General features: G+C 45.6%; 1 protein-coding gene and 1 long non-coding RNA gene across 3 annotated transcripts in view; one reads left to right on the top strand and one right to left on the bottom strand.

Annotated features, from left to right (window-relative positions):
- The window catches only part of LOC115463421, a 28,246-nt gene extending 13,096 nt beyond the window's left edge, over nt 1-15,150 (bottom strand). The window contains exon 1 of the long non-coding RNA XR_003941031.1: nt 15,084-15,150. This is a non-coding gene — a long non-coding RNA (uncharacterized LOC115463421). The remainder of the gene's footprint in view (nt 1-15,083) is intronic.
- The window catches only part of YAE1 (YAE1 maturation factor of ABCE1), a 30,139-nt gene continuing 17,923 nt past the window's right edge, over nt 14,914-27,129 (top strand). Inside the window, exon 1 of one of the 2 annotated variants that reach the window (XM_030193890.1) lies at nt 14,914-14,994. In XM_030193890.1, the coding sequence (XP_030049750.1) occupies nt 14,974-14,994 (21 nt within the window). In that variant the 5' untranslated portion in view covers nt 14,914-14,973. Of the gene's footprint in view, nt 14,995-15,144; nt 15,683-27,129 lie in introns of those variants that run through there. The other variant, XM_030193889.1, reaches the window with a different exon arrangement.

The following is a 27,129-nucleotide window of genomic DNA, read 5'->3' as shown; positions in this document are numbered from 1 at the left end:
GGACCCACCAGGATTACCCTGCCGGGATGCTTTGCCACCCGGTCTAGCACCCTGCCCAACATGGGCCAGGGCGGGAACACATAGAGGAGCTCTTGTGTCGGCCACTGTTGGAGAAGAGCATCTACTCCCAGGGATCGAGGGTCCCGTCCTCTGCTGAAAAAGCGCGGCACTTGGCAATTGGCCGATGACGCCATCAGATCTAGGCTCGGCTGGCCCCAGCGCTTCGTGATGTCCAAGAACGCCTGAGCAGATAGCTGCCACTCTCCGGGCTCCAAGGTATGGCGACTGAGAAAGTCCGCCTTGACATTCATGACTCCGGCAATGTGGGCCGCTGAAAGCTGCTCCAGGTTCGCTTCCGCCCACTGGCAAAGATTCATAGCCTCCTTGGCTAGAGGGGCGCTCTTGGTACCTCCCTGGCGGTTGACATAGGCCACCGCCGTGGCATTGTCCGACAGGACCCGTACAGGCTTCAACACCAGTACCGGGATGAACTCCAAAAGCGCCAACCGAATGGCTCTGAGTTCCAGGAGGTTGATAGACCACTTTGCCTCTGCAGGAGACCAGAGCCCCTGCGCTGTCCTTCCCAAGCAGTGGGCTCCCCAGCCCGACAAAGAGGCGTCCGTCGTGACGACAATCCACTCTGGGGTCACCAGAGGCATTCCCGCAGACAACTTGTCTGTCTGCATCCACCAGCTCAGCGCCTTGCGCACTGCTGGGTCCAAGGGAAGGCGCACAGCATAATCCTCCGACATCGGAGTCCAGCGCTGCAGCAAAGAGTGTTGAAGTGGTCTCATATGAGCCCTGGCCCAGGGCACTACTTCCATCGTGGCCGTCATAGAGCCCAACAGCTGCACATAGTCCCAAGCCCGAAGAGGAGAGGCTACTAGGAACTGGTCCACCTGAGCCTGAAGTTTGACAATCCGATTGTCTGGCAGGAACACTCTGCCCACTTGGGTGTCGAATCGAACTCCCAGGTACTCCAGGGACTGAGTCGGGCGCAGCTGGCTCTTCTCCCAGTTGATGATCCATCCCAGGGAGCTCAAAAGAGCAACTACCCGGTCCACAGCTTTGCCGCACTCTGCATAAGAGGGGGCTCGGATCAACCAGTCGTCCAGATAAGGATGGACTTGTACCCCTTCCTTTCGTAGGAAGGCCGCGATGACCACCATTACTTTGGAAAAGGTCCGCGGAGCAGTAGCCAACCCGAATGGGAGGGCTCTGAACTGGAAGTGTCGTCCCAGGACTGCAAAACGCAGAAAGCGTTGATGAGGAGGCCAGATGGGAATATGCAGGTACGCTTCCTTGATGTCCAAGGAGGCCAAGAACTCTCCTGCCTTCACTGCTGCTATAACAGAGCGGAGAGTCTCCATGCGAAAGTGCCGCACTTTCAAGGCCCGATTGACCCCTTTGAGGTCGAGGATAGGCCGGACAGAACCTCCTTTCTTTGGTACCACAAAGTAAATGGAGTAACGTCCCTTGCCAAGCTGACTTTCTGGCACCGGAACGACCGCGCCCAGGCGGATCAGATTGTCCAAGGTCTGCTGCACTGCCACAGCTTTGACCGGAGACTTGCAGGGAGAGAGTACAAACCCGTCTCTTAAGGGTCGGCAGAACTCTAGCTTGTAGCCGTCTCTGATGACTTCCAGCACCCACGCGTCTGAAGTTATTGTGGTCCACTCGCCCAGAAACGAGGACAGCCGTCCTCCAATCTGCACTGGGGGGTGGACCAAGGTCCCGTCATTGGGTACGAGACCCTGGGGAAGGACCGGAGGGAGCACCTCCGGGACGGCGGTCTCTGCGAAAGGAATGCTGCTTGGGGGAGAAATTCCTCTTGAAGGAAGAGGGGGCAGAGGAACCCGACTTGCCCGGGCGGTACCGACGGGCTTCCTGCAACCGTCCTCTGGAGGTACCGGGACGAGTACTAGCCCGAGCCCTGACCTCTGGTAATTTCTTGCCCTTAGACGTGCCGAGATCGGTCACGATTTTGTCCAGCTCGACCCCAAAGAGCAGCTTGCCTTTAAAAGGCAATCTAGCCAGGCGGGATTTAGAGGCGTGGTCAGCAGACCAATGTTCAGCCAAAGCCACCGCCGCGCAGAGATTGTCTGAGCCATGCCTTTAGCTGAGGCCCTCAAGACATCATACAGCAAGTCTGCCAAATAGGCTAAGCCCGATTCCAGGGCCGGCCAATCAGCCCTCAAGGAATGATCCGAGGGGGAAGCCCGCTGCACCATAGTCAGGCACGCCCTGGCCACATAGGAGCCGCAAACTGAGGCCTGCAAACTTAAAGCAGCCGCCTCAAAGGACGACCTTAAGGTCGCCTCCAATCTTCTGTCTTGGGCGTCCTTTAGGGCCGTGCCACCTTCCACCGGCAACGCCGTTTTCTTAGTCTACGCAGTGATTAAAGAATCCACGGTAGGCCACAGATAGGCCTCACATTCACTCACAGCCAAAGGATAGAGGCGGGACATAGCCCTAGCCACTTTAAGGCTCGCTTCCGGGACATCCCATTGAGCCGAAATTAAGGTGTGCATGGCATCATGCACGTGGAAGGTTCTAGGCGGGCGCTTCGTCCCCAGCATAATGGCAGAGCCAACAGGGGCTGAGGGAGAGACGTCCTCCGGAGAGGAAATCTTCAAAGTGTCCATGGCCTGTATCAACAGGTTGGGCAAATCCTCTGGGCTAAAAAGCCGCGCTGCAGAGGGGTCATCCGCTCCATCCGAGCGGGGATCCGTCTCCTCCAAGGAATCCGCAAAGGACCGTTGGGAGACCTCAGACACGCTGCCCTCATCTACATTGGAGGAGACAAAGTCCTCCAAGGCCTGGGAATCAACCCGAGGGCGTTTACCTCTGGGAACCTCAACCTCTTTACCAGACGAGGGAGCAGGGGCAGCGTTTTGCATGAGGAAGGCCTGATGCAGCAGCAAAACAAACTCGGGGGTGAAACCCCCCAGACTGTGCACTTCCGCAGCCTGGGCCACAGCCCTAGCCGCACCCTCAACCGGCGCTCGCAAGAGCGGGGGAGATACATGCTGCGCATCCAAAATGGCGTCCGGCGCGACACTCCGCGAAGGAGCCGCGCGGGAAGAACGGCGCTTAACTTTAGCCGCTTTTGTGCCGTCGCCCAAATTAAGGGCGTTCATGGCATTGTCTCCAACCTCAAGGGCGGCCCACGAAGAAGCCGTCCGAGCCGCGTGGCCGGCCAAGATGGCGGAGGCGAGGAGCGGGGGATGGGCGTTTATGGCGGGAAAAACCGCCATGCCGGAGGAAGGACCGGGACATTCATCGGTCACAAAACTGTCACCCAACAAGGGCGAATCAGGCTTTAAGACCCCCGCATCCCCTCTAGAAGCGCTCAAGCGATCCGGGGAGCGACCCTTTGCGCCCTCGCCCTCCGACGCCATATGCCACGAGGAGAAGAATCGGGGAACCCCCTGCCCGCTATAAAAAGGTAAAAATTACCTGCTTGCCGCTCCGAGCTGCAACGACCTGGTGTCCCAGTGAGTAGCTGCAATGAACGTTTAAATAAACGTCGAAATAAACGCCTTTAAAGACGTTCAAAATTTTTTTTTTTTTTTTTTAACGGAGCCAGCGGGAGGGGGGAGAAAAGGAGGGACCTGGCACCACCAGGTTTGCACTTGCTCAAAAGAGCCCTCAACCCCAGGCACTCAACAAAACCTAAAAATTAGGCTTGGAGGCCTAGCCAGAGCTGCTGCTGTGTGTGACCACCACCTGCTGAGATAGAGAACATACTGGGGAGTTTCCGGCAGCACATGACCACATATAGGGAGGCAAAAGTTTGCTCTCTATCTCCACCTGCTGGTAGATGGACACAACCCACCAGTCTATGGATTGATCAGCTTGATGATATGGAAGGCCAGGTTAAATAATAGGGGAGAGAGTGATCATCCTAGTTTGGTACCTCTTTTAAGGGATAAGGGGAGAGAAGTTGTCCCATTAACAGATATGGTGGCTTGGGGATTATTGTATAGGAACTGCACCATAGAGAGAAATTTGTTACCAAACTATTTGAGAGTGAAATAAGTAACCCCATTCTATCCTGTCAAATGCCTTCACCATGTCTAAAAAAAAAATAGTAATATACGGATCAGCGGAAGAGATGGCATATGATAGGATATTCCAGAATAGTCTGGAGTTATTGTTAGGAAGGCAGTTGGGGCTGAAACCATTTTGATCTCAGTGTATAAGAAGGGGCAAAACCTTTTGGAGTCTGAGGGATAGGATTTTTACATAGCTTTTATTGTCAATGTTAATATGGGAGATAGACCTATCATTTTCGACTTTGGTGTGATCTTTATCAGGTTTAGGGATAACCACTATGTTGGATTCTAAAAAAGAACCTTTAGGGGAGGAGTCATGAAGGATTAATGAGTTGAGATAGTTTTGGAACTAAAATATCTGAAAATGCTAAATAAAATTCTACATTGAGGTCATCATTTCCAGGAGCTTTACCATTTGGCAGAGGCCAGAAAGAAATGGAGAGTCTGACTTCCTTCAGCTGAACACATTATACTAAGGGAACAAGCAGAACAATATATAACACAAACAAAAAGTTGACTAAAGGAGACATATGCTTTATGATGACATAGTGCCCATGATCTAAGTGTGCATAACAGGACGTGCAAAATGAATAACACATGCAACATTTGTCAATGCTAAGAATGATAACAAATTGAATGTATTTAAATATCAAGAGGCACATATAAAACAATTGCAAAAGGAACATTATTAGACAGGTCAGTATTAACAAAAGATTCATATCCTTATCGGCATACATGCTGATAAATACGTGCAATATGATGAAATTAAGCATGCTAGAATGAGAAAGTACCAACAAAGCAGAAGAGAATCCGGGTATGAAAAGTAAATAAGGCACAAAGTTGAAACAGGGAGATAATATGGTTGATAGTTCAAGGTATCCCTGGAGGGCTTTCGGTTTGTCGAAGGAACAGGTGAAATTATTTAGTGTGATTCTCATAGTGGCGGGATAATGAAGGCCAAATTGGGCACCAGAGTGTTTAAAATGGTCTCTCATTGCCAGGAACGTTTTGCGTTTCTGGGCAGTTGTCTTGCTAAGATCTGGAAAAATCATGATCTTCGTCCTGTCGTAAGTAAGTGGGGACTTCAGCTTTGCTTGTTGCAGAATAGCCAAAGTGTGCAGGTAACGAAGCATTTTGAGTACAATTGATCTTGGATATTTTTATTAGTGGAGCGTGTCGACAGATCTCAAGTTCATTCAATTTTTATGGGCTTAACAAAGGTAATATCTATGAGTTTAGGGAGGAAGGTTTCAAGGAAAGCAATCAAGTCTTTACCTTCTGCTTCTTCGCGAATGTCCAGTATGAGGAGGTTGTTTCTTCAGGACCGATTGTTGAGGTCCTCTAGCTGTTTATGCAGGGATTCAATTTCCCGGGATTTACGCTGAAAAGAAGAAATGGCCACTGCGTTCATGGTGCACATGGATTCAACAGCATCAAGGCGAGTGCTCGAGATAAGCCTTTAGTTCTGAGATGTCTTGTTTCACTCAATAATAGAGTCATGGTTGTCGTGAAGGAGTTCCTTCATCAAAAGGAGTTAATCTATTATAGTGTAATGGGTGATGTCAGAGTCTGGGTCTGAGGGCAATTTTGTCAGAGATTGTGGTGCCTGCTTGAGTCCCTTGGATGCAGGAAGAGGGACGCTGCTAGCGTCTACTTTGAGGTTTTTGTTTGCCATGTTGGTTCCAAGATGTTTAGGAGGAAATTGGAAATCCAAGGGAAGTCGACAGCTTGTAATCCCAGGATTTGTAAGCAAGGAGACAAGAGCTGAAGGACCAGGCGTCCATACTTGTCAGCACTCCCTGCTATTAAATTTTTAAATTGTGATCAATAATTGTGTTAATTGTGGCATTAACCGTGATTAACATGTAGCCCTAATTTATATGGCAGTGGTATGGCAGGTTAAAATGTGAAGGCAGCACATATTTCACCAACTGCTGAATTTGTTAAAATGCTGCTGTGATTTATAACTAACTGACAAATGATTTAAAAATCTAAGTCTAATCCTGTTCCAATTCAGTTGTTATGTAAAAATTAAAGTAAAAATGAAATTTAAAATCACGTAATCTCTCCCTTAATTGCATGCTTTCATTTATGCATTATATTCTCTTCAGTGAAATATGCATTATATTCTCTTCAGTGAGACTAAGAATGTTTAGTCTAACTTCCATAAATTAACTTATGTGCAAAACATTGCATTAAAACAGGAACAACGTCCCAGTCATATTATGTAAGGTTCAAGGCCATGCAGTCAACAATAGAAAGAAAGAATGGCAAGAAGTGGAGTGCTGAAGGAGGTGATCAATCGAAGCAATCAAAGCAAACAGCGAAAACATTTATTCAAGTTCCATTCAACAGCACTCTGCCCATACAAGGAACTATTTCATAGAATCAGTTTGATAATTAAGTCCAGCTGATGTTGCTTGCAACAGTTGAATGAAGCGGCTTCTTAAAGTTTTGCCAGCAATATATCCCTGATGTCCAACTTCCAACTAGACACACTCTAACAACAAAGCTTAAATGAACTGTACGACATTCACAAGAACTTGCTTATTACAGAATTACAACAGGTAGAATATGTTTCAGCAACAGCAGATCTTTGAAGCCACAAGCACAGTTTTTTTTGGAATGACCATTTATTACATAAGCAAGGAGACACTACTGTAACATTTCCACACTGGGGAGAAGATTGCTGATATGATGGCTGAACTGTTCATGAAATTCCACATAACAACTAAGATTATTTGCTGCGTTAGTAACGATGCAGCAAATATTACAAAAGCCTTGCATCTTCTGAATATTTACGCTGGTGGCAATGAAGAGGATGGCAGTGCATGCTCAACAGAGTCCACCCAGTCACTTCCTGAGTCAAAAGTGGTTGAAGCTGCTGTTGAATCTGTTTGATGCAGTCGAAGATGACTCATGCATTGATGACATTGACTCCAACTACAGAGTTGCATGAGGACAGAAATCTTACGCATCACCGCCCATTCCCGCTGGAATCTTACCCATCCCCACAAGATTTTAACCTGTCCCCACCCATCACCGGAAGAATTTAACCTGTCCCCACTCAGTCCCACAAGAATTTAATGGTTACATTAAAAAAATTCTGGACAGCTCTCTCAGTCTCCGAGCTGCAGCACTGCAGGTAAGGAAGGAATGGAAGCTGGAACTTGGAACACTCTGGTGCGCACATGTAAGACTTTTCTCTGATTCACTGGCACTGTGTGCTGAGAGGTTGCCACGTGCATGCGTCATTAGGTCAGGTGACATCTGATACTCATGCCTGTGTCAGAGCTGAGATCTGCGCATCAGCCCGGGAGCAGCAAGGATTAATAATAACATAGTAAGTGATATTATATACTTGATTATGGTCTTTCTTTGGTGTTTCTTGGACATAGACCATAGAAGTCCGCCTGGCCCTATACTTATACTCCAACAGCTGGAGGTGCTGTCGAAGCCCACTCCAGTCTATACTCATTTGTTGGACACACACCGTAAAAGTCTGTCCAGCACTGTCCTCATGTTCCAGCCACTGAAGTTTCTGTCTAAGCCCTTTCCAGCCCATCCTAAACCAGATTGCCACATATGAGACACAGACAATACAAGTCGCCCCTTATCAGCCGTAGTTCATCACAGCCGGAGTCGCCATCTAAGATCACTCGACACATCCACACACATGCAGCCATTTCAGTTTAGGTTTTTATAACTTCCATTTTACAGCAGGCAATAATATTCTCCTCTTACAATTTGACATGTCAAGCGTGTTCGACATGGTTAGCCATAATATACTATTGAACATTCTAGAATACTTTGGTATTGGAGGAAACGTATTGAACTAGATTAATGGCTTCCTAACCATAAGAACATACCAAGTGACTTCAAATTCGATTACATCATCACCTTGGAAACCTGAATGTGGAGTACCCCAGGGATCACTGCTTTCACCTACCCTTTTCAACTTAATGATGACTCCACTGGTCAAATCTTTATCCAATCAAGGCCTCAATCCATACATCTATGCTGATGATGTCACGATTTACATTCCGTTTAACCAAGATCTAGCAGAAATCAAAAATGAAATCAATAACAGCTTTCAAATAATGAATTCTTAGGCGGATGCATTTCAACTAAAGCTCAACGCAGAAAAAACACAATGTCTTATACTTTCATCGCAATATTACAAGCTCAAATACACCACTATAAATACCCCAGTCCACACCCTCCCTGTCTCGGACAGTCTGAAACTTTTGGGAGTTACAATTGATCGAAATCTTACACTAAAAAATCACACGAAAAATGTAACAAAGAAAATGTTCCATGCAATGTGGAAACTCAGAAGAGTAAAACCTTTCTTCCCTAGGGAAATATTCCGCAGACTGGTGCAATCATTGGTGTTAAGCCACTTGGATTACTGCAATTCCATCTACGCTGGATGCAAAGAACAAGTCATTAAGAAACTCCAAACTGCCCAAAATACTGCAGCCAGACTCATATTTGGAAAAGCGAAATATGAAAGCACCAAACCCCTTAGAGAAAAACTGCATTGGCTTCCACTAAAAGAACGAATTATGTTCAAAGTCTGTACCCTGGTTCATAAAATTATTCATGGCGAAGCCCCGTTATATATGTCAGACCTAATAGACTTACCAACCAGAAATACAAAAAGATCATCACGTACATTCTTGAACCTCCATTACCCCAGTTGTAAAGGACTTAAATATAAATCAATATATGCATCTAGCTTCACCTACATCAGCACACAACTATGGAATGCACTTCCAAATGCCATAAAAACAATGTACGACTTGATAGCCTTCCGGAAATTACTAAAGACCAACCTGTTCGAAAAGACTTATCATAATGATCCTTCATAAATGACCTGACTTCAAAACTCTACCAGAACACGATAACATTGAACTCTTTATACTTGTTTACTTCAATTACTTTGTCACTAAGTGAACTCTCTTACACCTACTATGAACTGTTTATACACTTACTTTATCTTAATACTGTTTGTACCCTAAACCTTATAATACCTTGTATTTCTCATTCTGTAAATGGCGATTGCCACTACAGCTTTATGTAAGCCACATTGAGCCTGCAAAAAGGTGAGAAATGTGGGATACAAATGCAACAAATAAATAAATAAAATAATTAGAGATCCTCTTTGTTCATCCCACGCCTTTTTGAATTCCATCATCATTTGTGTCTCTACCACCTCCTTAATGGAGACTTTCCACATCTGTGCTGTTAAAGCAAGAGCTGTGAAGCACGAAAAGCTTTCCACAAAATGTTTGACAGGGCCATTGGCAACGTAGTCAACTGAAGTACCAAACATGCAAATGTTGTTGAAGAGGTGACTGGTCTTACATTCCTCAATCCAACCTGAACAAGGTAGGTTTCAGATTTCTGAACCATCAGTCGACTAGTTACAATTGGAGTGGAGAAGACATGACAGCATCCACAAAATATAGGACTAGAACTGATGACTGACACTAAGATGGTGTTGCTGAGGAACTATGTCAGTGTCATGAAGCCACTGTGAGCCGCAATTGATATTCTTCAAGTTGAAAATAACTGCTGTATTGGACGTGTAATCCCCACAATAATGGGAATCTGATCAAAATTACAGGGATTGGCTGATGATGTCAACTTGGAAAGACAACGTAGCCACTAATCACAACTCTGACAAAAGGAATTGCTTCAAAGTTTGGTCCAGTATTCAAAGATGACTTGCAACTTGTTCCGAAGATCAAGTTGCAATATCTACCAGAACAAAAATGAAATGAGTTGCATGAGGACAGAAATTTCACCCATTCCCGCCCATCCCCAATGGAATCTAACCCAAGCCCACCCATACCCTCTAAGATTCATTCCATCCACACCTATCCCTACAATTACTCCCCTCCATCCACACCCGTACCCGCAGGAGTCAACACTGTTATTTACTTGCACACAGCCCTCTGTTTCCTCCCAATCCAAACAGCCTCCTGATGTTTTTTGGATGGCATTCACTATTCAACCAATGAGTGTTCCAAGCCTCAGTCTAGTGTTCCAGTTGCCTCTCTGGGCATTCCAAGCCTCATTCTAGCACTCCAACTGTCTCTCTCCTTATGTTCCCAGACACATTCTGGTGCTCCAAGAGATTTTGACTACATTCCCATGGGAATCCCATGGCAATTTCTTCCATTCCTGTGCAGCTCTCTAATAAGAAGATACAGCTGCTCATTTGTGCTGTGGCTGCAACAGAGATTGAAGTCAGAGCTAGTGGTGTAGTTCCATTTGCAAAGGAGTTACAGTGAGTTTCCAAGGAAAAGACTGCTACTAGAGGTGAAGACTTCTTTGATTTTCTGTCTACTGCAAAGAACAACCTTCCAGTAGTCGAATCTGGAACAAAGGAAGAGAGTGAACATTACCTGGAATGTTCAGACTTTCTTCCACAAACAGCTTGATTGCATTTCCAAAAGTGGTAAAAGCTTTTATCAAGTGGCTAGTGTGAATGGGGATGTAGTTATAAGGGTAAATTAGACCTTACCTGCTAATTTGCTTTCCTTTAGTCCCTCCGGACCGGCTCAGAATGTGACTGATGGGTTGTGTACGCCTTCCAGCAGGTGGAGACTGAGAAAAAAGTTGTGATTCTAGCCAGCCAATAAGAGCCCTTGCCAGCTAGAGAAAGATCCAGTAATAAAGTACCAAAGCAGAAGGAAAACCATAGTAAAAACACAGAACCTGTGCATCCAAAAACCTGAGCAGCCACCGGCACATTGCCAACAACGGGTGAGTGCCTTCAAACATATCATGGTCCTTCATAGAGAACATTTCAGAAAGATTTTTCTTCTTTTTTTTTTGTTTTTTTGTTTTACTATATAGATCAAGAAACTAACAACACCGCTCCAAACAAACACCGATATCTGAAGGGAGGGATCTGGGCGGGTCCGGAGGGACTAAAGGAAAGCAAATTAGCAGGTAAGGTCTAATTTACCCTTCCTTAGCGTCCCTCCGGACCGGCCCAGAATGTGACTGATGGTAAGTATGAAAGCAGTGAAAATATGGGAGGGACCAATGCGTGATCTAAAACAACTTGACAACGACCGAGAACGTCCAAACGGTAATGCTCAGAAAAAAGAATGCAGAGACGACCAAGACGCTGCCTTACAAATAGCTTCTAAAGGCAGCAGACAACCCTCTGCCGACGAGACTGACTGATCTCTTGTAAAGCAAGCCTTGAAATCCACCTCGACCAAGAGTGAGCTGACAATACGTCACTTGAGTCCAGGTCCAGTCACCGCCTAGATCGCTACCAAAACCTGTAGAGAACCTACTGCTGGCGGGTTGGAAATCAGCCCAAAATGACAAATTTGAGTCTGCAACCTGGTGACTGGGGCCGACAGAAAAGCATGCGAACCTGCCTTGTGTCAAACCTGACCCCGAAATACTCAATGAACTGAGAAAGAAGACGACTGCTTTTCTGCACATTGACTGCTTTTCTGTACATCGCCTACCCAACCTAGGGACTGCAAGGACTGTACCAGCAACCAATCGTCCGAATAAAGATACACTACAATGGGCTCCGTTGAGAGAACCGCCACCACAACTACTCTGACATTAGAAAAGGCACGAGGAACAGACGCCATCTGAAAATGGTGGACTAGCCCTGCAAAACAAAAAGAACAAAGTAAACGTTGGTGTGCAGGACGAAAGGAATGTGAAAGTAGGCCTCTGTAAGATCGAGAGAGGTCAGAAACTCCCCTGACTGCACTAAAATAATAAACGAGCCATAAAGGTATCAATCGATAAGAGAGCACCTAAAGGTCTAGCTTATCCGCCTAGAGATCTAAAATTGGACGGAAAGAACCCTCTTTCTTGTGAACTAGAAAACAAATGGAGTAAAGATCTGACACTGATCCTCCCAAGAGACAGGAGAAATGGTTTGAAAATGCAGAACCCTGCAGAGAGAAGCTCTGACGGCCCCGGAATTTGCTGCCACCCGGTAAGGAGATTCTGCGGAAAACCACCAGCAAAGGGAGAGCGAATCACGCGTACCCTACTTGAATACTCTCCAAGACCCACTGAGCCGAAGAAGTCTGGGCCCATCAAGAAGCGCCAACAGGGAGAAGAGACTAAACCTGCACAACTTCATTGCTGTGAGCAGGAGTACTAATTAGCATGCGTGTGACAGCAGTAAGACATATAAAAACAGAGGTATGCCAAAATGCTATAACACCTGAAATTGCGTCAATACAGAACCTTACTGGTAGGCGACTTGTTGGGGAAAACCCCCCAAAGGAATCAGAAATCAAAGAGAATTAACTGGATAGTGCTGCAAAAATCAGCACTAAGTGTCTAAACCAAAACCCAGATATTCAATGGACTGCCTGGGAGCAGAAGTGGCTACTATTGGAGGCGGGACTCTGAGCGTGATGGACCTACTGTCTGTCCAAGAAAGACAACCAGTTATGCTCTTATATTCCCATTCAGCTTCTAGCGCATGAATCTGATCATACAAAAAAAGACTACAAAAAGCATATCAACACTTAAAAAGTTAACCAAAAGAGAAAAAAGTATAGAAAAGACTGAGACTGAAGGGCTCACCACCTTCCACCTGCTGGAGACTGAGATTACTGGATCTTTCTCTAGCTGGCAAGGGCTCTTATTGGCTGGCTAGAGTCACAACTTTTTTCTCAGTCTCCACCTGCTGGAAGGCGTACACAACCCATCAGTCCAATTCTGGGCCGGTCCAGAGGGACGCTAAGGAAGTTTCCTTGAGGTTGAGGGAGGCTAGTTAGTCATTGATCTCAAGAAATTGCAAAATATTAACAAGGGTAGTCATCCTGAATTTTTCTTACTTGTGGTTGAGTACCTGAAAGTCAAGTATAGGTCTGAGTCCCTTTGTCTTCTTGGGGATGAGGAAGAAATTGGAATAAAACCCTGTGCTATGTTGGTGGATGGGCACTTGTTTGACTGTATTGTTGAGCGCAGTCAGAATGGGAATGTAATGTGGAGGGTGTTCGCTGAGGGTAGAAAACACTAACTGGGTGGGTTTTGAGTGAAGTTCAGTTGGTATCCTGTGGAGATGATCCTCAGGAACCCACTATTCAGATGTGACTGCTTGCTTGCCAGAGCCCTGGTTATTCATATTGAAATTTAAATCACAAATAATGTATTTGAGGCATTATTCAGGGCTGAATTGAATACGAATATTTGGTACAGCCCTAATGGTAAGTCGAGAGGATGCATTTTGCTTATGCTCTGTGTATCTCTGCTTCTGACCATAAGCCAATTTGTCAGCTACAGATCCTGGAGGATTTGGTGAACTGGGAGAGCGAGGACTTCTTTAGTGGGTGTCCAACATGACTTGAGTATGGTGAAGAAATCACACTTGTTTCCTAGTTCAGAACTGGCATCAGTTCCAGCACTCTGGAGATTTTTTGATAGGAAGCAAAGGTTCAAGTATTCTTCTGTCCGCTATGGAAAGAGCTGGGCCACACGCCAGGAGCCCACATCATTCTTGTGATTGGACTATACATCTGGAGAGTCGGAGTGCATTGACTCAGGGCAATAGCTGGGCGAGGAATACACTGAAGGGTAGGGTGCCCAATGATGTTCTAGATGGAGTTCAGAGGAGTAGTGCCAGAGTGATCCAGGGCTGGCTGTGAAGGCATAGGGAACAAAGTCCACAACATTGACTGAGGAGCCCTGCTAACAGGTTCTGAGCACAGGGTGTAGGCTGAGATAATGGTGTGTTCTGTGGGCCCTTTCAAGAAATAAATACTTTCCTCAGATTTCCTCACATTGAACTCAAGAATTTTTGGAATAATGTGGGCTTGAAATGTCACAAATAAATAAATAAATATAAGAGACTATCTTTCATTTCACTTTTTTTTTTTACTGTAGTCAAGTGTGCGGAGTAGCCAGGCCTAGATAGAGTGTAAGAAGGAGAGAGCACGACTGCCTAGGAACAGAAGGTAAAGCTGAGATAAGCAGAAACAGCTGTATTCTGCCCCCAGCACCAACAGCCTTATACTAGTTTTTACAGCATAGCTCTAAAATGTTCAATACCTTTAATGACACTCCCCTTAAGATTTTAGTGATGTAGTCACTTCCTGTTCTGATACATGAGCAATGCATTGTGCATAATGTAGTGTCTCATATATACTGCAGCCACCTCTGCTTGTTTGTATAAGGTTTGCTACAAGTGCTCATTTTTCTTGCAAAGACGTCCTCTTTCTCTCAGCCCAGTTTGTTTGAGTTGTTTATCTGCTGTTACTTCCTGATGATCTCTATCTCTTTGCTCTGATGGGTCAGCAAGGATATGTATGACCTTTCTCTCCAATCAAATCCTGCCCTCTATGACCTCCTCTGCAACCTGATCTCAGGCTCTGTCCCTATTGGTCCCTTTACCTCACCCTGTGGCCTAGTGTGTGTTCTTCTTGGTCACTCTGTCCTACTCAGGTGCAGCTTTCTGCTTCCGTGAACTTGCCTTTTTACCTGGCAATATTACACAACTCTGAACAATCTTCCTGAGCTTCCTCTAACAACTCTGCCATAAAGCTTCTTTCTCTTCAAATTTCCACCTCCACCCCCAGTTTTCAAAACTACAATGTCTCTTGCCTTGGGGCAACAACTTCTGAGAATCTATGAAAGGTGAGTAAATTAGCTACATTTATCCAATAAAATTACTTTTCAGAGAAAGAAAAGAGACTTCTGGTGTGTGCTGATGTACTGAAGTTATACTCTCTGGATATTATAGCACGTGTCCGCTTTAAGAAGCCAGAAACAAGCTGCACCAAGCAGAGGAACTCCTGCCAGTGCCCATAAGCCAAAATCCTCTGTTAGTGAACAGCTCTGACATCCACTATCCTTAAGGAGATGTCACCAAGTGTACCTGAATCTCCCCTACTTCTCTCTGGAGGAAATGGAAATACTGAACTGGAAGGTAGTTGGGGGGGGGGGGATGCCGATTTATACTTTGAAAAGAAGTACCAGCAGCCGACACAGAGCTCTTTTACAAACTTTTCAACATACCCCTTGAGCGTTGCAAGCTTCACTCCATCATTTTCCTGCCTAGCGACAGCGTTGTCCCGGGGCGGGGCTGAACTCTCAGAAACATCTGATTGGCTGCAGGCACAGGGTTCGAATGCGTATTTTTGTGGCTGCCATGCAATCTTAGGGTGAATAGGGAAGAAGTGGTTCATGTTTTGGATTCATTGATCGTACAACGAGGCCTGTTATTGTATCAGCAGCACCACAGCCACTGTAAGTCTTCAACAGTGGGCCCCTGTGACGTAGTAACCAAGGAGGAGAGGCAGGGAGTGGGCTGGCTGGACTCTGTCTATATCTCACCCGCCTCCAAGCCCACCCCTCCCCTCCCTGCAGCAGGAGGAGTCAAGAGTAGACCTATAGGAATTAGGAAAGTGACAACAGCAAAGCAAGGCATCACTCCAGCTGTCTCTCCCTCCTGTGCTCCGTACGGTTTTCCGCCGCTACTGGCTGCTGCATCCACCATGGCTTGGGTTGGTGCTGCCGGGATAGGCACGTGCAGGGACGAGGTGTTCGATGAGGAAGCGAACGAGTTACAGGTAGCGCAGCGAGAATGGACGAACGTCATGGAACAACGCGCCAAGGTAAACGGCGCCGGAAGTCCCGCCCCGTACCCCAGATGTCTGTGTCCCGCTCTCCCTGTGTTGCGCCGTCGAGCATTCGGGAAGCTGTTCCCAAAGGACTGAAAGGAGGTTTTATTGGGCTGTTCCTATGCCCTCGTCTGGGTGTATCGGTGACATTATGTGCACGAAATGCATTTGGACGGGATTAGGCAAAGTTTAATTTAGGAATGTTGATACTTCATGCCTAGGGGGGTTGGATAAAACAGGAGACGAAGTGAAACTATCTAGTGCAGTGTATGAGCTGAAGCCAGTAGGCGGAGCTTGCCGCCGTTTTAGTACACCCAAAACAATAGAGAGTAGTTACTTACCTGTAACAGGTGTTCTCCGAGGACAGCAGGCTGCATATTCTCACAAGTGGGTGACGTCACATTGGCCCCGGAGGATTTTAAAGCAAAATCTAAAAATCTCTTTAACGGCGTTCCGTCACGCGAACGATCGCACCGCGCATGTGCGCACACATCTTCCCGCTCGCCATGCGGACACGCCCCTCAGTTAAATCCAAAAGATGAAGGAGACAACTCCAAAAGGGGAGGTGGGAGGGTTTGTGAGAATATGCAGCCTGCTGTCCTCGGAGAACACCTGTTACAGGTAAGTAACTACTCTTTCTCCGAAAACAAGAAGGCTGATATTCTCACAAGTGGGGTATCCCTAGCTTCCAGGGTTACACAACACAACAAACAGTGGTCAATTGAGTCTCGCAACGGCGAGGCCAGAATAAAAATTGACCTGAAAAGAAGAAACATCTAAATGAGTGTAGCCTGGAACAGAACAAAAATGGGCTTAGGAGGGTTGGAGTTGGATCCTAAACCCCAAATAAGTTCTGCAGCCCCGACTGCCCAAACCGACTGTCGCGTCGGCTATCCTGCTGAAGGCAGTAGTGAGATGTGAATGTGTGGACTGATGACCACGCCGCAGCCTTGCAGATCTCTTCAATAGTGACTGATCTTAGATGAGCCACCGACTCAGCCATGGCTCTAATTTTGTGAGCCATGACATGGCCCTCTAGAGTCAGTCCAGCTTGGACAAAAACGAAGGAAATGCAGTCTGCTAGCCAAGAAGAAATGGTGCGGTTTCCGACAGCAACTCCTCTCTATTGGCATTAAAAGAAATAAACAACTGGGCGGACTACCTGAGGGGGCTCGTCCGCTCCACGTAAAAAGTGCGCAGCTTGCTTTCGCCAGGGCTTGTAAGATGAGGGAGAAAGAATGTTGGCAAGACAATTGACTGGATCAGATGGTACTCCAATACCACCGCCAGTAAGAACTTTGGCTGCATGCGGAGAACTACTCTGTTAATATGAAAAGCAAGGTAAGGCGCTTGAGCTACTAGAGTCTGAAGCTCACCGACCTTATGAGTTGAAGGAGCAGCCACCAAGGAAAATGACCATCCAGGTCCAATACTTCAGATGGCAGGAATCCAGTGGCCCGAATTGAGCTTTCAGCAGCTGGATGAAAACGACATTGAGACCCCAAGATACTGGAGAAGGATTGATAGGGGCTTTGATCGAAGCATAAGAGCCCAACAGAAATGCCCCCCCTAGACACATACAAGGAATTCTCTCAATATTGGGGGAGAAGTAAACCTCTCATGAAGTGGACAGCTAAAGGCTGACCTTCTACACGTTGATAAGCACTTATTGTACGAAGATGAACACTGACAGAGTTGGTCTTGAGACCAGACTCAGACAGGTGTAGAAAGAACTCAAGCAAGGTCTGTAAAAGACAAGAGGCAGGATCTGGGGCCTTGCTGTCACACCAGACGGCAAACCTCTTCCATGAAAAAGAATAACACCTCTTCGTGGAATCTTTTCTGGAAGCAAGCAAGACTCGGGAGACACTCTCTGGAAGACTCAACGAAATTCACACTCTCAACATCCAGACCGTGTGAACCAGAGATTGGAGGTTGGGATGTAGAAGTGCCCCCTCGTTCTGCGTAAAGAGAAGTGGAAAACATTCCAACTCCAGAAGAAGAGGGAACCATATCTGACGCGGCTAGAAGGGAGCGATCAGAATCATGGCTCCACAATCTTGCTTGAGAATCAGCAAAGACTGTTCCACCAGAGGTATGGGAGGATACGCATACAGAAAGCCTGTCCCCCAAAGAAGGAGAGAGGCATCCGATGCTAGCCTGTCATGAACCTGCAGCCTGGAACAGAACTGAGGGACTTTGTGATTGGACTAAGTGGCAAAAAGATCCACTGAGGGGGTCTCACTCCCGGAAGATCTTTCGAGCTACATCCATGCTCAACAACCATGACTGTAGCATTATTCTGCTCAGCCTGTCGGCCAGACTGCTGTTTACGCCAACTAGATAAGTGGCTTGGAGAAAACATGCCGCGTTGGCGGGCCCACCGCTACATCTGCATGACATCCTGACTCAGAGGGCAAGATCCAGTACCCCTTTGTTATCGAGTACATCGCAACCCGATTGTTTGGTTGAATTAGAATAATTTGGTTGGATTGCCGACCCCAGGAGGGATGCAACCTTCGTCAGCAGCTTTTGTGGCTGAGGAAGTTGGACGGGACGCCCCAGAATCAAAATGGAGAGAATTGACCACCTCTGAAGGGAATTCCGAAAACTGGTGAACAGTTGGGTCACATCCTCTAGATACCCTGAACTTGATACCACTGGGAAGTTAGGATGCACTGAGCGGATGTCATGTGTAAATGTGCCATGGGAGTGTTATTTTGTAGTTGGGTATTATTTTCTGCAGAAAACTTTCTAAACTCTGTGTTCCTTGTACAATGGGCATGGTGAACACACACAGCAGGAGGACTAGGCACATCATGTTGGTAGTTTTCATGATTAAACACTGTATCAGGACTGTAAGAATGGCAATTGACGGCTAATCACTAAAGTAAGTAACAAAATTAATCCTAGGGTTTTGGCAAGAGCTGCAATTACAACAATCACTATTCCAAAATACACCAAGGCTTGATATATCATTAGGGGTCACTTGTATAAGGGGGGTAAATTCTAATAGCTCCTTTTTCGGTGGAACTACTTATTTCAAAAAGGGCGAAAACTTCCAAAGGTCCTAATCCTACCTCTCTAATGAGTAGAAAAGGTATCCAATCGGTGTTAAGCACAGCGTATGTGATTAACCAAAAATCTACTACTTCACCAGTTTCTGGTCTCACTAGGGGCACTTCAGTCTGCTCTACTTGTAAACCTAAACGTCCTCCAAACAATTCCAGGATATGAATAACAATTCGGCTGGGGCCAAACGTCCAACTCTCAAGTAAGGGTTCACACAACGTATGATACCGGGTGAAAGGATCCCAACTGGGATCGTCTTCTGGAGCTGGGTCCCAGTGGGGATATCTCAATCCTCGAGGATCTGAAAAGTGGTTCGGGGGTTCAGGGACTATTGAATCTCCTAAATCGAAAGGTGACAGCGGTGGGGATTCAAGGGAAGGGACTGTTTGTGGCGGTGAACGCTGGTTATTTAGTCTTCTATGGGACATATATTGATATGTCACGGGTGTAAATGGACTGCGGCAAATGAACCTTTGCCGTCTGGTGAAATGCAATACTTCTCAAGAAGTCTGTTCCCGACTTTTCTAACGAAAAGCCAAGGCAACCAATCCGTACAATAGAGCTTATAAGTGACAATCCAAAAGATAACTTCTTCACCTGTCTGAGGTCTAATAAATGGAAGAGTACCTCGAGCAACCTTTACTGTCACTGCGTTGTGAAGTATTGAGGCAAGATATTGTACAATTCTGGCGGGTCCAGGACCTGAGGCGTGTAATAATGGCTCACACAACAAATGATATCTGTAATTGGGATCCCAAAGAATACAATCGTCGGGCGCTGGATCCCAATATCCAGGCAAACTATGCAGGGGGTCAATCTGGCTCATATGGGGGCTTGTAACAATTAATAGGGGTGTTGGACTAAGTGGGAAACCTTCTGAAGGTAATGAACCGGCAATGCTATCTGGGAGGGCGTGTAGCTGGGACTTTGATATCTGGAGTGGTTAAGGTAGTATTCGTGGGAGGAGGAACGTCACTATTAGGCACCCGAGGATAAGGAGGAGGGGTGGGTCGCAGTTCAGGCAAGGTAATATTATCCTCAAAAGTAGTTGTAGAAATGGGGATAATATGGTCCGAGCTACTGTTATTATTGGGAACACTTGTAGGATGCAGAATAGGAGAATCAGTGAGGACAGGAGTAGTCGCAGAATTTTCAATTGGCACTGTAAGATTGCCAGCCGAAAAGTCTGTCGCGGCAGGTGTGTCTGCCAAGGGGGTGGTATTACTGGTGGCAATGGAACTGATCCTTTTGATTGTGTGGAGGGATGTACTTCCAAATAGACGTGTTAATGTGGTGTTCTGTTGGGGCGTTGTGTAGGCTGCTGGAGTAGTTGCAAGTACAGGAGTAGTTGCAAGTACCGTGGTGTTTCCAACGGGCAAGGTAGAGTTGCCAGAGGGAGAGCACTGAGTGTGAACCAATGATCAGCAAGGTTTCTGTTAGCAGTGGAGTTAAATAGTGCAGTGAAAAACAACCCCAAACCTATGCAAAATGTGATAAAACACAGGAGTTACTTGAACTGTGGAAGCCATGTGCCTAGAAGTCTCAATATTTACTGAGCTGTAATCTGTTGAGACGGGCAATCATTGGGATAAGGGAACATGCACTCCCAGTCCATGAAGAGACGCTGCAACAACAGCCAGGCACTAGGAAAACATACTCTGGACGCAAACTGGGTATAAGTATCCTGTAAGTCCAGAGAGCATAGCCAATCGTTTTCCTGAAGTATGGGAAGAAGGATGCCCAGGGAAAGCATCCTGAACCAAATATCTGTTTAGGCCCCTTATGTCTATGATGGGAAGCAACCCACAAGGAAGCACCTGGAATAGAATCTCAACCCTTCTTGCCCTGGTGGAACGGGCTCGACTGCATTGGCGCTGAGAAAGGCGGAGAGTTCCTCTGCAAGTACCCACTTGTGATGGAAGCTAAAGGACAGGCAGACTGGCCGGTACGGACATTTTTTTTTAAAATGGTGGCTATGCTGAATTGGAGCCAGTCAAAAACCCGTCCCTGGTTTTTGCGGAGTAGCTGCAGGGGCCTGATTAGGTGCACGCCGTTGACTAGAAAGAGCGTGCTGTGGCATAGCCTGAACCAGCTGTCGAGAAGCAGGAGTATACGTACGATCCCTTAAGGCACAAGGAAAACTTCTCTTCCCTTTAAAGAACTTCCGAGATGAGGAAGTGTATGCACAAAATATCTACAATTTTCTGCTGAGTCCCCTCTTCCAGGTGAGAGGCACGCAGTCATGAGAGTCTGCGCATCACTATACCCAGAGCAGAAATCTAGATGTTACATTACAAGTGTCGAAAATGCCCCTGGACAGGAACCTGCGACCACCTGGTGAAAAGGTTTAGCTTACTCCGGTGGGAATGCTCATAAAGATCTGGCAGGACTCGATTTTGGACGCGATCATGCCAGCCTGGTATGCCTTTCTCCCAAAAGAGGCTAAGGATGTATGCTCTGGCCCCGGGGGCAAGTTTTTAGAACTCCTATATGTTCTGAGAGCAGAATCCACCACCGCGGAATCATGAGGTAACTGAGGCCTAATGAAACTGGGTTCCTCGTGGATCCGATACTGGGATTCAGTCTTCTTGTGGTAGAAGACTTAGGTGAAGATGGATAGTCCAGGACCTCAAGCATCTGAGGCCTTGGGCTGATTCACAATCTCCACTGTAATGTCGAGACAGATAGAAGATCTAGAGAATTCTCAGCAGAGAAAACCCCATGACCTTCACCTCACAAAATTAGAGCCATGGCTGAGTCGGTGGCTCATCTAAGATCAGTCACTATTGAAGAGATCTGCAAGGCTGCGGCGTGGTCATCAGTCCACACATTCACATCTCACTACTGCCTTCAGCAGGATAGCCGACGCGACAGTCGGTTTGGGCAGTTGGGGCTGCAGAACTTATTTGGGGTTCATCAGATGAGCCATCATTGAATTGAGCTAACAACTCAAACAGAGCAGCTCAGATCCAAACCCGTCCGACATGGAGGCGCGGTAACCTCTACGACGGGGTCGAGAAATTGACTCTCCAGACGACTCCAGTGAAGGAGAATCGACCCAGTAGGCTGCGAACACCAATACCGGAGGCAGCATCGGTGAAGGAGATCTAATCCCAGGTGAAAAGCTAGATGCCGCAGGAGGCGCTAGCACCAATGACACCCGATGGTACCCATGGTACCGAAGCCGAGGGCAGAATCTGGAAATGCTGGGGAATCGATACCAGACTGCCAGATGACTTGCGTGTCCATAACAGAGATGAGACCGATGGTACCGATAGTACCCATGGCACCGACGGTGCCGATGGTACCCATGATACCCGGTACCGATGGTACTCATGATACCTGGTACCAATGGTACCCATGGTACTGATGGTACCTGGTACCGATGATAGTCATGATATCTGGTACCGATGATACCCATGATACCCACGATACCTGGTACCGATGGTACCCATGGTACCGATGGTACCCATGACATCTGGTACCGATGGTACCCATGATACCTGGTACCGATGGTACCCATGATACCAGGTACCAATGGTACCCATGGTACTGATGGTACCTGGTACCTTATACCTGGTACCGATGGTACCGATTATACCTGGTACCCATGGTACCCATGATACCTGGTACCGATGGTACCCATGATACCCGGTACCGATGGTACCCATGACATCTGGTACCGATGGTACCCATGGTACCGATGGTACCGACGTCCGATGCCAGGATACCTTCATAACAGAGGGAGCAACACTCTCGGCACTGACCGAAGTCAGATGCCAGGATACCTCCATAACAGAGGGAGCAAAGCTCTGGGCACCGATGGTACTGACGTCCGCCGATGCGCCCGAATGACCTGCAAAGCAGGAGGCGCCGAGGCAGGTGGAGACCCACTCGATGCATCACTGTACCCAGCGTGCATCGGTCTCTATTGGACTCAAAATTTGATCTCCTTTGGGCATCCCTGGCAAGTAGCATACGTCTAGTCATTTTGAGACACTACTTGCACTTCTCACGGAGATGATCCGGCCCAAGACATGTCCGCCGATGTGCCCGAATGACCTGCAAAGCAGGAGGCGCCGAGGCGGGTGGACACTCACTCGATGCATCCGGTTGCAGCGGGTACAAGGTTTAAAGTCAGTGGTGTGCTGGAGCAGGCTCTCACAGCTCTCGAGAGCCATTTGTTAAGCTTTTAAGAATTTTGGGACTTTAACAAATGGATCCTAAAAAGTGGGCTTGGCCTCCTAAATTCTCTTTTACTTTGCTGGCGAGAGAGAGCCCACAGATAACAATTTACCAGCACACTCTTCTTTAATAAGAAAAAAGAAATACCTATAAGTTTTGATTCTCATTTCAGGCACAGCCCCTTGTGACTCTGGCAATTACTTAATCTTTCCTTGCCCCAGGTACAAAAAGTACCTGTATATGTAAGCCATAATGAGCCTGCCATGAGAAAGTACATGAAAAAAATAACACCCAAAAGGGTAAAATAAAAAAGAGATTTAACTCCGAGGACCTGAAGAAAACACGAAGCACTAACGAACTCCGTGTCTCCTCAGACGCGGAAAAAGAAGAACTGAGGGGCGTGTCCGCACGGCGAGCGGGAAGATGTGTGCGCAAATGCGCGGTGCGATCGCTCGTGTGACGGAACGCCGTTAAAGAGATTTTTAGATTTTGCTTTAAAATACTCCGGGGCCGACGTGATGTCACCCACTTGTGAGAATATCAGCCTGCTTGTCTTCGGAGAACAAAAGATTATTAGAAATAAGGGACTACCTGTGCGTGGTCCATCTGTAACAAGTCTAAAGCTGTTTCAGTTGGATATGCAGTGCCTTAAAAAGTGGAGGACAAAAAAAATATATATATATATATATATTTTTTTTTTTGTACTTATTGGACAGCTTTTTAATAATAAACTAGTAAAAAAGCCCCGTTTCTGATGCAAATGAAACGGGGGCTAGCAAGGTTTTCTTCTGTGTGCATGTGGGAGTGTGTGTGTGTCCCTGCCCTCTGCCCTCTCTCCCTTCCCCTGTGCTGTCTGTCCCCTCCCCCCTGGGAGTCGAATCCTTCAGTGTTAAGTTTCTTGTGTTTGTGTTACAGAGATAGTGAGGGCTTCTGCCCTCTCTCTCCTCCCCCCTCTGAGGCCTTCACTGTTACAGAGAGAGCGATTTGATTTCGTGCTTTGCTGTGTTTTCCTTCACTGTTTGTGTTACAGAGAGAGCTAGGGCGGGGCAGACATTCATGGGGAAACCGGATATCTCTCCCCCTTCACACTTCCGGCTGGAGGCTTCATTTAGAACGTAGGTTGGTGGTGCCTTTTATATATAGAGATTTGAAAGTGTCCCATGTGTAGATATAAATATCATGAAATAATTGAATATCACTAAAATAGCTTCAAAAATTATTCTAGCTGGTAGAAACAGCAATTATAAACTCGGTATTTTGTGTTCATTTGTCTACACTGTTGTATACAATACAGATGGCCAAATTTCAGTGAGGATATCCTGTTTCCTGATGGCTTCATTTTAAACTTGTACAGCGCTGCGTAACCCTGGCAGCGCTATAGAAATGCTAAGTAGTAGTAGTAACTGTGGTTGTAACCTGCCTTGGAAAGCCTGGTGTTATAAAAATTATGGAATATATTGAAATTAAATGGAAGTAGAATTAAACTCTTCTTTCATTGGGGCACATGGAATCACATCTTCATCTGTTTTGTAGAAGTTTATCTTTTAGATACACAAATATTTTATTCTGTTTTTTGAACATGTTTCAGGGGCAAGTGCTTTTCTAAGTCAAAATAAAAATACAGTATTTTGTTTCATTCAGATCTCTTTTGTTTAAAAATAACTTAATGGGCTATAAACCCCTAATGTAGTCCATTGGTTTTCTTATATTTTGTTCTTGTGATGACTTATACTGTGCCAAAAATGAAAACTCTTATATCTATCTGGTCAATAATAAAAGGAGCTCATTGTGAGCACATCCACCCTATAACATTCCTTTGTGACTGTACATGAGGAATTGTGATATTGAATAAACAAGTATGTATGTTTGTGTTCCAAAGTTTATATAATCCTTTCAAGAAATCCAATTATTTGTTTAACTTATTAGTGGAACATGACCACAGAGGCATGGTATGATCACATTTTCAATATTGTAATACTAGAGCCCAGCTAAGAAACAGGCTATTTTAAGTTAGTCTTCACTGGACCAAACTTGCTTTCCTTGTGCCATCACCATCCAGCTGGACAGGCAGTGTCTTAAAATGTGGAGGATAAAGTTTTTATTTATTTATATTTATATCACATATTAGCCCAAGCAAAGTCTGGTTCAATGTGGCTTACATTTCAAAATACAGTGAGACAGAATAATATAATTCAATTATATCATAGGAACAAATAGATGGATATGTCTGAAACATTTAACAAAGTTGAGATTAGCATATATACCCAACTGGGCATTTAAAAGTCTGTCCTTTAATAATGCCACATGTTCAGAAATCATAGCCATAAGTATAGGCAGTTATTTTAAAGATTATCACATGCACACACCAGAACAAGCATCCATCACATTGCAAAAGTAAACAACTTCTACAGTGTACATCCAAAATTTAGTTTTTATTTTCTTATTTCCATCTTCCAAAATTCCAGACAGCAGATGTACAGATCAGCAGGACCCAAAGCAGTCCAAAACAACTAAACTCAGAAACACAGTTTATACCTAATCGTTCAATCACCCTTAGGATTCACCCTTGGGTTTAAAAAGCAAAACCATGTGCATGCAAGGTCTGGATAAACAAATTAAAACAATCAAAGTTTAAAGCAAATGCCCGTAATATGTAATATGTGGTAGCAATAATGATGGACTATTCATGTAGCGAGCAGCCTGAGCCAACAGATTAAGGGCCCTGTTTACTAAGCTGTGCTATAGACACGCTACCATTTTTAGTGTGCGCTAAAATTTAGCACACGCTAATGCTAAAGACACCATAGGAATATATGGGTGTCTCTAGCATTAGCATGCGCTAAAAATGCTAGTGCACCTTAGTAAACAGGACCCTTATTTTCTACTGAACATAATTAACTTTGTATGAACTTGATGGCAGTGTGCTGAACTGGACAATGTTGGCACATTTAGACTGACTCTGGATTTCTGCATGAAGATAGCTCTGCCCTTGTTCAATATCTGTTTTTTAAACAGTAGTAATAAAAAATATCAAGTGCATTTTTGTAATATACTACTGCAATTCACAAAACAAAAGGAGCAAGTTCTCACATGCCATCTTTTTCTTTTGATGTAGGCACGGGAAATTTCAACCTAATTCATGTTTAATGTGTGATATAAATGTCATAAATATGTAAATAAATAGATGGAAACTCAAATGTTGAGCAGCTGATTCTCATAACATGATATCTGTTTTAGTGGCCCCTTACCAGGAGAAAAAAAAAATCTCTGCACGAATATAACAGTTCTAGGGTCCTTATTACCAGCCCCTCCAAATGACACACTGATTACGATTTTATAACAAATATGCCTTGTATGCCTTGTAGCGCTATAGAAATGCTAAATAGTAGTAGTAGTAGTAGTAGTAAATTACTACTCTACCTAGGAAAAGTTACTATTATACTTCCTCTTTGTACATCCATATACTGCACAAGCTGGCATGTTTGAAAATATAAGTGAGATTAAATTAAAATGCTACTAGCAATAAAGAATGACAACGTGGATGCATCAGCTCATAGGGTTGTTGTTTTTTTTTTTTTTACTTTGTTTTGAGTGTACTTTGATGATGCCTGTGCGGGGAAGGGGAAACAGAAATTGACCTAATTGGCTTCAATGTTTTGCCATCACTTCATCTGCTGTTTTATCTAACTTCCTTGCTTCATACAAACTAGACTCGCTTGTGTAGATCTAGGTAGGGAGAAAGATGCCGTTCTTTCCTTCTGTGCACGACTGGGAAGCGCACTGGTGCAGGTCTTTATGTTTCCCAGTTTGGCCTTGGCTTTCTTAAAACGTTTCAGTTTGCATGATGAGTTTAATTAATCTCCTGAGCCTGCTACTGATGCCCTTATGGATGAAAGATTCAGGGATGTTTAATTAAGATCCCTTAGAAACATCTGGAGTGGCTCATGCTGCTAGAAAATCTTAAATATGCTCACTTCTTGGCTTCAGCAATAACCATTCGTATTATCCCCGGCAAGCACTTTTTTTTTTCAATTCAAGCATTTTATTCTTTAAGCAGACCCCCAACCCCCCCCCCCCCCCCCCACACACACACACACACAACCAAATACATGCACAGTTTCTGTCATTAACTCATGTTCGTGCCCTCCACCCCCTCAAAAAAAGAAAAAAAAACCAAGTATTAC

Source organism: Microcaecilia unicolor, chromosome 2 (assembly GCF_901765095.1).
Source record: "Microcaecilia unicolor chromosome 2, aMicUni1.1, whole genome shotgun sequence".
Taxonomy (NCBI): domain Eukaryota; kingdom Metazoa; phylum Chordata; class Amphibia; order Gymnophiona; family Siphonopidae; genus Microcaecilia; species Microcaecilia unicolor.
This window is presented reverse-complemented; position numbering and strand designations above follow the sequence as displayed.